Raw genomic sequence first — 13350 nt, 5'->3', positions numbered from 1 at the left:
GCGACTATTCAAATCCCCTCCAAATTTCAAGCTAGTTGAGTCATTACTTGGATTAAGCAAGTCATAAGTCATAAAAATGGACTGAAAATACAGCTCAGCATTGAAGTGTAAACGATGGATTTACTCATTCGCACCTACGTGCAACAAAAAATCCATCACCTGGGCTCCTCAAAGCAGCTAATTACTCTCTCAGACTCCCCCCTTGCGTTCCCTTTAGCTGTCGGCTTGCGCTAAAACTATTTGCATCAATAGTTCTTTAACTTGAGACGAATCCTAAAGACACAGCAGTCTGCCCGGCTTACACCATCAATGACAATAGGTTAGCGTGAATTTCTCCCCCATTAAAGTCCCTTTGTGGCAGCGCCATGCTCTTTAGGGACAACACCACATTTGTCCTCTTCATTAATGTCACTTCCCTAAAGCAACACATCATCACAGTGTAAAGCTTGGTCAAACTGTAATTGAAAAGGCCCAAGGGGAATTCCTAAGGTTTTGTACCATGGGAAGAGTAAGGGTCGGGGGGGATACCCCGCCCCCACCCTCACCCTTGCCACTCTACATCTATCAATGTTGAGTTGGACCCTTGGGGGTCTCTGGGAAATAACACATAGAGAATCATGTCAGGTAGACCCAAATCCGGTGTTGCGGTGAGTCTGATGCGTACACGCTCGGCGAATGGAGCGACTTCAAGAGGGGCCGCGATCAGAAACAGAATCCTTCCTTTAGATGTGGACTTCACAGGCTTGATTACACAGCCGCCTTGCCATGCATACTGCAACAGATAAAATTAAACACTCGCGATTACACACCGCTTTGAAAGCTCCTGGATCATGATCAGTACCTTCCTTTTTCTTCCTCCTCTTTTTTTTTCCAAGTCGAACCTCAAACAGGAGAGATTTGATAAACTGTGCAAAAAAAGTATCTTGCAACTAAACCGTCGCTTAATGAAACGTGATAGTTTTAAGAACGCAAAGACAACAGGACCTCTTTGCAATGTACTTTTTTTTTGTCAAATCTGAGACGTCGACGTGCTCCTTAGGTGTGACGATCAAAGCGCCTGACATCCTCGAACAAATGCTTAAAAAAAAAAAGGATTCAGTAAAATGTGAATAATTAAGCAGCAGCATTAAATTGTCTCAGAAGTGTTGAGCGGAATCCTTGAGGATAAAAAAGTGAGTTTTTACTCGAGAGGACATTGAGCTTCAAGAAAGGGGGGAGGGGCCTTGAGTTGTGGTCATTCCCTCACTATGTTTTCCAACAAGATTATTCGCCAACAAATACTAGTAAGGTCGTTCCAGGTGACTTGTTTATTCAAGACTCGACTTCATCGCGGAGTCGCTGAGCTGGAGCTCATAAGAGAGCAGATTTCCCGGAAAGTGTGCCTCATCACCTACTGCCAAGAAGTGGGTGAAGCCGGGCAAAGAAGGAATGATGATGAAGGAGGGGAAGAAAGGGAAAGAAAAAGGGAGTCTTTTCATGAACCGGCCACAGGGGTAAACTGCAATGCTTCAAAAAGACAAACATGCATTAGATATGAGGGGCGGGGCCTTTGCCTGGGAGTCCAACGCTCATTGGCTGCTGGGTTTTTTGGGAGAAGACGCTAGCTGATGGGGCTTCGAGTACACCTCCATACAGAGGCGTGCTGGGATTTTTGTCATTTTCACGGTGAAAATTGATGGCCGTGTAAACTTCATCCCCGCTGGTTGGCTTTCTTTCCTCACAGTCAAAGGGAACCTAAATATGTCACAACAAACTGTGTGAGCTATCTTTCTTCTCTTAGTGGTCTCAACAATTTGAATGAGAACATTTGCTGGTGAGTGACACAGCAGCATGGAGCAAACTTGACATGAGATCAACAACTAGCCAAACCGTTTATAATTGTTTGCTACAGAAAACTCTGATGATGATATGAAGGGCGATTACAGTTAGTTTGTTTGGCAACAACATTGTGGTTAATATATGTGGCTAGTGAAGGCCTTGCTGGCTCCAACCGTCCCCGCTACTCCGTTAGATAATGCAATTCTACCGTTCCTAATATAGCGGCCACATATCGCCACTGTGTGACAGACATGAAGCAGATTACCTTCGAAAAAGAACAGCCTGTGAGAGCTCTTGTCGTCCTTTTATTCCAGTCTTTTAAGGATTATTAACTGTTTTATAATTATTTTACAGCAGAATCTTGATGATACATTGTGCGTGGCTTTCAAAACCTGTGACTAAAATGCATTAAAAAAAATGTACAGGAAGCTTCATGCGATGAATGGAAACGGATTAGATCCAAGACAAAAAAAGGGGAAAAGGAGGGTGAGCAAACGGGGGGGGTAAAAGACGAAGCAGGTTGGAAGCGCACCAATGGCTTGACCTGAGGATGTTGGAGGGGGGTCGTGGGGGGTCTGCATACATGCAATCAAAAAGATAGTCAGCTTGGCCATTATCACCACTTAAAGTCAACGCTAAGGATAGTACCTTCCCAAGCCGGCGCCAAGCGAGCCCTCCAAAACCTCGGAGACGCCGCCCACTGCGCCCAGCGTACATTACGCAAAACGTCATGCGCCGTTATGATGATGCAGAAAATCCTGCTGTGACAAATGGGTCCACCAGCCCTCCCCCCCTGACGCACAGCTGGGGCTCAAACACACCGCGGGTAAGAAGAAGCGAAGCCGGAATCGAAAATGGCTTTATTTACATTAGCTTGACGTAAAGCCCAAAATGGCTGCCTGTTGCTAGGCAGAGCACGCCCGTGGAAAGATGGCGGGCTCAAACCCAAGTGGCAAACCCGCAGAGCGTTAGATCACGCCTGCTGGGAAGAAGGGCGTGGTCCGCCTTGCTGACTTTGGGAAACCCACGCGGCCGGCTTGTGTAAACGAAATGTTTCATACAGTCATGGAGCTTTATAAGCGCGAGCATGACGACGGAATATCCTAAACACGGAGCGAGGTAGGTTTTATTCTCGAATATTTTGACAAACAGTCAACATATGGAGAAGCCCTCTCAGCAAACAAGCACAGTAATAAACATATTGCTAGCCATAATAACATAATTGCCCGAGTTTTAACTTGTATATATATATTTTTTAATAATACGGATGTGCTTGCCAAATCGGTGTTTTTCCTTCATGTGTGTGCAGATTGCAAAGGTTGAATGGAGCCAACTGGGCAGCTTGTCTGTTGATTTTTTTTTTTCTTTGTTTCCAAGGTAAATGTGCTCACAATATATTTCTGGTAATATCACTGCATTAAAACAGAGCATTCATACTTTTTTGCGAAGGCATAATTTTGGGGCGAACAAAAATAACTTCTACTGTATCTCGTTATGAAAGAGCAGGAGGACCCAATAAAGCAACCAAGCACATTTTTCATGTGTGTCAATTTTGAGACAAGACTAATCAACTTTCAATATTCATTCTAAACTACATAAAACAGCTCCCAAAAAGGTCCCTGTGGATGTTGTTCCCAAAGCATCACGCTGCTCAGCTCTCAGCCAATCAGACTGCAGAAACAATCCCATCACACCTTTAGAAAGAAACATATTGGTTGAACCGTATAAGTTTACTGTAGTGTAGTCAGAAGATTTAATGGAGATTCTTGAATGAAATCTGGAAAACTAATTGATCCAAACTCAACTCTGAAGACCCAACATACTTTTCCACTTGTCACTCAACAGAATTTTTGAATAATTTCAGGCCACTGTCTGCAAATGCTTCAAAGATATGATAAAATTTTGTCACTTTTGACCTGACATCTTTTTGATGCAGGGCCATATAATGACACGGACGTCATCGATGTGTTTCATGGCATAAAAAAAAAAAAATGCTGACATACGGGCAGGTACAAAGTTTGGCTGCTGGCAATTGACCTCTTTCATCAAATGTGTGGCCTGTGCGACCAACACAAACACAGACGCAGACACACTGACACACCTGGAAATGTCAGATCAGCTCAATGAACTTGCTCTTTCTTTTAAGTATTAGAATTTAACCCACGATGCTCCATTTTGAAATAATGGGTCAAAGATGTGGTATTTATGTTATTGTAATAATCATACTTTTTTTTTAACTCGTTCTAAAATTTTTATTCAATGGCTTTTGACACGGCATTTGTTTCACGTTTTATAGCTATTTTTAGCAATAATAATTGATTACTCATTTCAACCATCTTGGTTATTGTATGACTAATTTTTACTCCATGTATTTAGTAGTGCTTGTGCTGTATAAATATAAATAAAATTGAGTTGAGAATATTCTGTATCATCTTGTCAGATTTCCACACTGTGGAAGTGACAAAAAAAGAAGCAGAAGTTGAAATATTTGATATTTTAGATTTAAAAAGAGCAATCGAGACAGTGAAGAGCTCAAAGGTTGTTTGTGTGTGGGAGGTTACCAAGTGATCAACTGCAACCAAATTCTGTCAGCTACACAAGACAAAGACATTTTAAAAAGTGTGTACATTGAACATGAATGGATGAGTGTGCATGTGTCCATTTATTAAAAAAATGAAAATCAATAATTAATTGGCACGTGCCTGATGGTGGTGGTGGTGATGTCACTACAACATGGCCTCTAATCAAAGGCAAATCTTGACACCCACGTCGCGGCAAACCAACAACAGAGACCGACGCAAGAAATTCATCATAATTTTTTTACCCCGCACTTAATTGTGAGCATCCCACGGGAAATAAATAACGAAATAAATGAAAGAAGTTGACCACAACTGCATATCTGATCAAACAGAATATATAGACACTTTAATAAAATCTAGAATACATAGTTAATTATACAACAGGCTTATGTACAGTAGAGTACAGTAACAGTGAATTCTAATTAAGATGGGATAATGCTCAAGCGGATGCTCACGTTGCACACAAATGTTTAACACGTGTGACAGTGAAAGCACGAGTGCGGAATGCACAATATAGTAAACTACTGAGCCCCACGCTATTACAGCGCCTTAGGCCTACACGGCAAATAGAAGCTGTTATATACATAAAAAAAAAAAAAATCTTTCAGATATAGCGATAATTAATGTTTCCGACATCTGGTTTATACATTCAAAGATCCCCCGCACTGGAAGGGTTTACATTCAAGGATATAAAGGCAGAAGTAGGTTTCATGATTTAAAAAAAATAATAAAGCCCACAAATAAAGATGTACACGATGTAAAAATATATATATATATATATATATATATATATATATATATATATATATATATATATATATATATATATATATATATATATATATATATCATCACCCACCGTGAGAGTGGGCGTGTCAAAGCAAACAAAAAAGGTGGGGAGTGGGGGGGCTTATTAAAACACTGCTCACAACTTCTCACTAAATATGTAACACGACAAGCACAAAAAGGTACACGTAGTGCTCGAGCTGAGAAACACTCACCGGACACTTCATTAGGTACACCTGCACAGTCTGACAGCTCAAGTACAAGAAGTGGTTCAATAATACTAAATAAGAAAAAAAAAATACATTCATTTTATGGGTACATGTAGGTGCTTCAGCGATTCTATTTTGCATTGCTGGTTCTATACAGCACGGCTGGGCTTCATTATGGCTTCGATATAGCACCCATGATTGTAAATGATATAGCACCAGATAAAATCACTAAGAATTGTGTAGGTGGGAAGAAAATGTTGCTCCCCCGAAGCCATACATTTGGGTAGTACGTAAAACCTTTTTTTTTTTTTTTTTTTTTTAAAGTGAGTAGTAATGAGATGCATTTTTAAATTTTTATGTGAGAGAGTTGAACTCAACCAAAAAATGAAATAGGATTTGCACAAAATGTGAAGGGCCCACATCTGGCCCACGGACCTTGAATTTCACAACTGTGGTCTGAATGATTATGACCACTATTCATATCTATTTTATATATAAGTGAAAGCTCATCAACTAACTTATTACGTAAATATCATTTTGCAGGTGTACCTAGTGAAATGTCCACTGATAGTCAGACATACTAGTTAGGAGTCCACACCACTATGACATGTGTACCACCCGTTGACGAAACCTTTCTGGAAATGTGGGGCTGATGGGAAAGTCCTGCAGGAAGGGCTCTGGTGCTGGAAAGCGTGGGCGGCCTGGTACTGGGCGGACTGGGTTCTGGGGCCACCGAGACTGCTGGTAGTGCCGGTACTATAGGAGCCTCTCTGGAGCAACAAGGCATCCAGCAGGGGCTGCGACCTGTTGTCGAATCCGAGGGGGAGACGTGACCTCGAGTCGTCCGGACTCCCGGGGGACAAGGAGGTCACGTCGTGGATGGGGCTGAGCAACGGGGACTCGGACTCGCCGGGATGCGAGTCAGCGGAAGCGGCCGAAGCAGAAGCGGCGGCGGTGGTGGTGCCGCTTTGGGCCTCCTTACTGCAGTGCAGCTTCATGTGCTTGCGCAGAGAGCTCGGGTGCGTGTAGCACTTGTCGCAGCCCCTCACTTTACACATATACGGCTTGTCGCTGGAGTGAACGTGCGAGTGCTTCTTGCGGTCACTGCTGTTGGCGAACCTTCGATTGCAGCCGTCGAATTCGCATTTGAAAGGCTTTTCACCTAGACGTGCACATGGAGAGAAAGGGGGGTGGGGGGTGAGGTTAGGCCGGGGGGGGCGAGGTAGGTAATCATGATTGGACTTCCTTCCCCGTGTTAATAGGGCAGAAATATTTTGAGCTCTTAGCTGTTGTTGTTCACTGAATGTCTAAGATAGCTACACTCAAACGTGATCATCTTTGCAAAGACAGCTATGTTGGAAATGTGCAATTTGGCCGATTTGTGCAGCTTATCCTCATGTTACCTTTCACTTACTCACTGTATTTTCCTTTTTTTCTTTTTTTGTATTTTATATTTCAGTCTTGTCACATCCAAGCATCCCCCACAAGATGCTCGCAACAAGTGATGGAGTGACTTTCACTTAAATGTAGGTCAAGTTGCATCGGTGCGTTTGCCTCGTAGTTGCCAGGGAGAATTATTGCAATGTGGGTTTTTTTTTATTATTATTATTTTTGTTCTTCCTTCCTTTCTTCCTTGTAGCCATTACACTGCACACATGGGCCAGATAATCATAAATACACATTCGGTTTCATAGACGCTTGTAAGTGAATGACTTTTATTGTAATCATAAAAAAATGAGACAGTGAATGCAGTTTCCGGATATAAGCATCACAGCATGGGGCAAGTCGTTAATTCCTGCTTTCATTAGGCTCACCATTTACACTGGAAGTACGATGGCATTTTTGTTTTACCAACTTGCTTCTTTCATTATCATTATTATTATTATTATTTTATGATGATTATCATTATGATTATATTATGATTGTTATTATATTATGATTGGTGTTATTATGATTGTTATTATTATGATTATTATATTATGATTATTATGATTATTATTAATATTATTATTATTATTATTATTGGTGATGTTTTTTTATGTTGCCTATATTCACTGCAGTGTGTGATTTCACGCCCACGTTAACTTAACTTTTATTAAAAACAAACATTTAAAATAAATGACACTTAATTGAAAATTAGGGGAGTAAAAATGTCTACAGTGTCTAATTAGTTGTAAACAAGAAAAATAAAATCGACAATCGGGTGTAAACATATGAATTAATATGAATTCAGTTTCTATACAGGCCTCTGTTTTGTCTGGTTGCCCACACTGCCAAGATGTCTCCCACACTGATGTGCACGGGAGGGTGGGGATGGTCCCTGGGAGGCACACGCATCACGCGCGTAACGGCCACGTCACGAGCTCTCCGGTGTCCCGGGATTTATTTAATAATTTTACTTGAATGAAGTGGGAGCGGCCCCCGTGCAGTGCAGCCTACATATACAGCGGTGGCTTCCCCACTGCTTCACTCATTCTTGTATCGCGCCTATAAGGTGTGCGAGAATTATAATAGCCGACATATTCCATTTTAGTAATAATAATAATAATAATAATAATAATAATAATAATAATGATAATGATAATAATCATCATCATCATAATAACAAGAATCAATAATAAACATTTGGGTCACCACGCTGTCCACGCTATAAACATTTATGCTGCACAAGGGGCCATAAAAAGTGCAGCTATAAATGCTTTTGCCATCTACTGACTTTACTGCTTCATAAAAGAATAAACGAGCAGTTTGCAACCTATGGAGAGTCATACACCAAAGTTTGTTTTCAAAATTCCACATTGTGTGAATGTGTTCCAACGAACCTGTGTGCGTCCTCTTGTGGATTTTGAGGTTTTCCGATCTGGCGAAGACTTTCTCGCAGCCGTGAAAGGGACACGGGAAGGGCTTCTCCCCTGTGTGGACTCTGACGTGGTTGACCAGCTTGTATTTGGCTTTGAAGGGCTTCCTATCTCGGGCGCACCTCTCCCACCAGCACACGTACTCGGCCTGCTCTGCTCCGCCGACGTGCTCCATGGTCACATGGCTGACCAGCTCGTACATGGTCCCGAAGGCTCTGGAGCACGCCGCCGCCTTGCCACCGGGCCCGTCGGACGCGCTCCACTTGCACACCAGCTCGCTCTTGACTTTAGCGCACCTGCGGAGCGTGTCGCCTCCTCCAGCTCGATGCACGAAGGGCTTGTAAAGTCCCAGGAGCTGATTGACAAGCTGCTGACCGCCCCCCTTGGGACTTACGGCGCCCCCGTACGGGTGGCTCCTGGTGAGGAGGTCCCCAGGTAGACCCACCATCATCTGACCGGGCTCACCCCCGGAGGCCTGCTCCTGGTAGCTGGCGAAGAACGCGCCTGTTCTGGCGTCCCTGCAGCCAGCGAAGTCGCGGTAGCGCGCCTGCATGCCGCCATGCTGGTTCCCCCGGGATGATGCCAGCTGGTCGGTGCCCGGTGGCATGCCGCCTCCGATGACAAAGCCCCTGGGGCCGCTGTGCTCTATGTAGCCCGGGTCAGCAAAGTGGGGGAGCGAGTGGTCAACGAATGCACTGGACCTCGTCTCGGGGTAGTCTCGCAAAGAGTGCGAGGGGCAGAGTTTTAAGGAAGTGCCAGTGGGGAGTCCCGTGCGCTCCCCTGCCAAAGGCAGCGCCACGCTGGGTTCGCCGCTCCTCTCCCCCGGGTTGAGAGGGCAGCCAGTGAACCGCGCCAGGCTTGTCATGTTTGGGTGTAGAGTTTGCATGCGGCGAATTTGGGAAATATTCTTTTGAAGAAAAATAAAAATAAAAAAACACACACACACACAACGCGGGACAGGACGTTTCAAAATGTCTGCTTCCAGATTGCTATTTATCATCTGCATGTGAAATTGTTGGCCGTGAACTTCACTCCAGCTGAAAGACGCACCAGAGTGCTCAAAGTTGCCGCGAGTCCCATCCCGCCTCACTTTTCTTTTGCCCTCTTGATTTGTGGCAATAACCGTGGTAGTAAAAGTGCCCCCGCAAACAGGCCACGGTGCAAAATATAAAAGCACAGCAGGCACAGCGGCTTTTTTAAATGGAAGCTTTGGGATTGGCTGGAATGCGCCGTGATTGACAGCCACTGGGGTCTGTTTTAAGGAGGGGGGGTGCACAACGCGGGCGCTCGCTGCACGACACCCTTTTCAAATCGAGCAGAGAAAATGCTTTGAAAAGTGCCAGCAATACTCCCAAATATTGCTCGGGGCGCTTTTCTTGGCCCACCAAGACAAACCGGCAGTGCACAAGAAGAAAAACGTTCATCACCTGCAAAGTCCGATGATTAAATATGACTGCAGCAAAATACAAGACAATTGTAGTGCCACGTCCGAGTTTTTTTTTTTTTTTTTTTTTTAATTCCTCTGGAAATATTAACACACCCAAATAAAGAAGAAGAAAAAAAGAAGGGGGCGGGGGAAAGTCACCGTTTGTCCAGAACGATTACTGTCCAATTCCGTTTGGAATTCCAGATTTTCAAAACATGGAAAGTTGTGTAAATATCAGCGAGTCGAATGGTTTCCACACTCACGTTTGTTTTTACAGAACTGCAAAACCTATGTCAAATATGCAAAATATTTCTCTTTAATGCAACATGGTTGAGCTCTTTGATACGCAATTATTAAACTAATTAATAATCATGAAAGGTGCGACTAGATTCAACAGCTACGTCATGTAAAAATGCAAATGAGCACACGTGACGAACTAAGTTTCTATTACAATGGCATAAAAATTATATTTATATGCAGAGATTTTTTTAGATATTGATTTGAACTATAAAAATGACTTCCTCCATTCCATAGCAGGTGGAGATGACATGTTTATGGTAAATGCTAATCCTTTATGTGACGTCACCTGCAGAGGTTCCTCGAAAGTGACAAAGCAAAAGTCACAAGCAGGCCACAAAATGTGACAGAAGTGATTGGATTGGACCACTAGTGTTAGTCAACCTTTGACCTCGTGTATTTCCTAAAATGAGTCAAGGTTGAAGGTCATTAAAGGGCAATAAAGCTAAAAATTTCAATCGAGCTTTCATTGGGTTTAAATAGGCTGGACAGAACATAAATAACACTAAATAAACAAAACACTGTTCACCTTTTAGCCATGAATGCTGTAAAAAATAAATAGATAAAAATTCAACGTATTTCTTAGGTTGTTTAATAGCATGAATAGCCTTATTGACAATACTACAACAAACAATTCTGTGTTGTTGATTTAACAGGTAGAAAGGTGAATATTAAAACTACAAAAATATAATCCTATATACTTTACAGTTTCATTTTGTTTTTTATTTCTTTAAAGACAAATTGTGTGATTTTCATTTTTTTTGTGTGTTAGAACAATGCTAGTTTCTCCATAAATGCATGACGGGCTACATCTACGTATATTGTGATTTGTACACTGTAAATATGATTCTCACCTATTGTATGTTTAACGGTGTCACATCCTAAGAGAGAAAAAAAATCAATTTTGGAGCACTAACACCAATTAGCAGATGACTAAGACACACGCACCAGTGTTTTCGTATTATGTCATGAAAACACACAATTTCTTTTTGCAATATATAAATGTCGTCTAATTCATGAGTGGGGTCATTTTTTATATATATATATAGAGTCCAGTGAGGACCACATTAAATTTCTGAAAAAGACAATCAATCAAACAAATTAACAAAAGATTGAATTTTATCGGCAATCGTCGTCTAAATGGTTCCAGGCTTTTTAAACACCTCCTCGGGTTTTATTTTTGTTTAAAATTGCATGACGGCCAGGTCAAATGTTCTCATGGGCCGTATGTGGCCCATGGGTTGCAGGTTCTCACCCCTTCTCTAATGGACCAAAGTATAATATGCATCCATTTTCTATACTAGAAATCATTTTTAGCCCATTTGTTCTCAACCTACACGTGCTTGTGTCTGACATGTTATCATTGTGCCTTCATGCATGTAAGTATTCGTGAGTGTGTGCGTGTGTGCGTGTGCGTGCGTGTGTGTGCGTGTGTGTGTGCATGTGCGTCTATGTGTGTAATGTTAACTAACCCCTTGCAAAGAGATGCCTCAAGTAAGGAGCTAAATGTCTCATTCCACTCATTCAGTGATTCTTGAACTAGCAAAAAAAATATTGACTTTAGCTCTCCAAGCAATATAGTCATAAAAATACACTGAAGTAGCGTAGTCGGCCTACATGCTCATGAAAAACGAGACTGAGATTTTATTGCTAAAAAATATGTTTAATACTGCTGCAACCTTATGCACAGTTTTAACATGAACCCTGCACTTGAATATTGTTAGTCTAATACCTTAATTACCTACGTCGTTTTCTTTTGAAATTTTTAGGTGTTTGCTAGAAATTATGTTTTTACTATATGTCTGTGTATAGAGTCGTAGTTATCCAGCTCATGGTAATCCACAAAGGTTGAATCAGGACAACAGGGCTATTAGGGTTGCAATTCACGATTATTATAATAATCGATGAATATGTAGATTAGTTCAGGGAATGGAATTAAATAGACATTTTTTTTTATTTCCTTCCCTGAATTGAAAAAACAGGAAATTATTTCAAATTTATTGAAAAATTGCTTAAACATAAAGTGATATTCTAGGTAGTGGTCTAATTTGAAACATTTGTCAGAAAACTGTCAAAATGTTGATTATTATTTTCTAAATTAAAAGCAGGTGTTTACAAATGCCTAGTTTTGAATAAACAGAAAAATTACGGATTTACCTTTACGGAGGACTGCAAAAGTCAGCCAATATTATTAATTCTGTGAATTTGGAGAATAGGTGAACAAGAGTTCCGCATGATTAAGCAAATCCCCAAAACATCATTGCTTAAGTCATTGCCCGTAAAATAAACGTTTGAAAACAAACACTTCTTCAAGCTCGACTGCAAATGTATCAAAGATTAAAGTTAAATACAGTTGAATTGCACTTGGCGTGTAGTGGAAGCCCGCGTGCCACACTTTGCGCATCCCTGCACTTCATTGAATGTAAACACCGTAAAGCAGTCAGTCAAGGAGACCCCATGGTGCGCATGACGACAGCTGTGCGCACATGATAGCATGAATCCTGGACAAGTGTGCTAGCATGTATGCAGTGACAAAGCACTGGCATGACATGGCATACTCCGGTAAAAAAAAAAAAAAAGTCCTCATGACAAGCCAGTGCAAGTGTCATTGTCTCTGCACAGCAAACCTGACTCATCAGTCTGCCCTTACAAAAATTAGCTAAAGATGTAAACAGGCTTCATGTATTCTAAGTGACAACCCATGCTGTAAAAAATGGTGAATTTGGCCAAAGCACTACGAGCCCGGGGGGGGGGGGGGGGGGGGATAAGACAGGATGTAAATGTTGCATGTTAATTACTGTACGGGGAATTCAAGTGTGCCGAAATGGTATCATAATTTTGTTGGTATAATGTCTGAAATCCGGCATGCTTTGAAAGAACGTGAAAAAGACAACAATTCTGTTTTCAAAATATGGATGTGAACACAGGCTGGCAGTGAGATTAGGCAGCACTACAAGATAGCATGCATACATTCGACCCAACAGTGCAAGTAACAGAACATTGCATTCGTTCAGGACTATACTGTACATGGAGTGTCTGCATTGAGATGAATACAAACAGCATGATGCACAGTAACTCACTGAGCTCTTCGTTATGGGAAGAGAGCCAATATCAATAAAAAAGACATTTATACTCACTGCTACCATCACTGTCAGATAGGTAGAAATATTCAACTATTTGAATATGTATTATGAAGATACGTTACTGCATGCGCACACACACACACACACACACACACACACACACACACACACACACACACACACACACTTATATAGACACATACGCATCCCAATACATATATACACATACATAGATACATATATATATATATATATATATAGTATCAGTATATATACATATATACATACATATAT

The 13350-nt window shown here is 41.6% G+C and overlaps 1 protein-coding gene and 3 long non-coding RNA genes across 11 annotated transcripts in view; 1 reads left to right on the top strand and 3 right to left on the bottom strand.

The window, feature by feature from the left end:
• Nucleotides 1–13350, bottom strand: part of LOC125982473 (uncharacterized) — a 146296-nt gene that overhangs the window by 75150 nt on the left and 57796 nt on the right. The window lies entirely within an intron of this gene.
• The window catches only part of LOC125982782 (uncharacterized), a 34353-nt gene that overhangs the window by 18656 nt on the left and 2347 nt on the right, over nt 1–13350 (bottom strand). The window lies entirely within an intron of this gene.
• On the bottom strand, nt 4873–13233 carry zic6 (zic family member 6). Its single transcript, XM_049742861.2, has 2 exons — nt 8215–13233; nt 4873–6554 (listed from the first exon to the last, which is right to left on the bottom strand). Exons 1-2 carry the CDS (start codon nt 9254–9256, stop codon nt 5977–5979), a joined length of 1620 nt encoding a protein of 539 aa, XP_049598818.1. The 5' UTR covers nt 9257–13233; the 3' UTR covers nt 4873–5976.
• LOC125982729 (uncharacterized) lies at nt 6608–8150 on the top strand. The gene is made up of 2 exons (XR_007486478.2): nt 6608–6918; nt 7637–8150. It is a non-coding gene; the product is annotated as an uncharacterized lncRNA (long non-coding RNA).

The sequence above is a fragment of the Syngnathus scovelli genome, chromosome 1 (assembly GCF_024217435.2).
Source record: "Syngnathus scovelli strain Florida chromosome 1, RoL_Ssco_1.2, whole genome shotgun sequence".
NCBI classification, from domain to species: Eukaryota; Metazoa; Chordata; class Actinopteri; order Syngnathiformes; family Syngnathidae; genus Syngnathus; species Syngnathus scovelli.
The sequence above is the reverse complement of the archived record's forward strand: the minus strand, read 5'-3'. Positions and strand labels throughout refer to the sequence as shown.

Excerpts from the sequence above, each read along its gene's own strand:
- zic6 (XM_049742861.2), bottom strand. The coding sequence starts at position 9,256 with ATGCAGATGATAAATAGCAATCTGGAAGCAGACATTTTGAAACGTCCT. Across the intron at positions 6,555-8,214 it reads CCACAAGAGGACGCACACAG|GTGAAAAGCCTTTCAAATGC; the intron begins GTTCGTTGGAAC and ends GTGCACGTCTAG.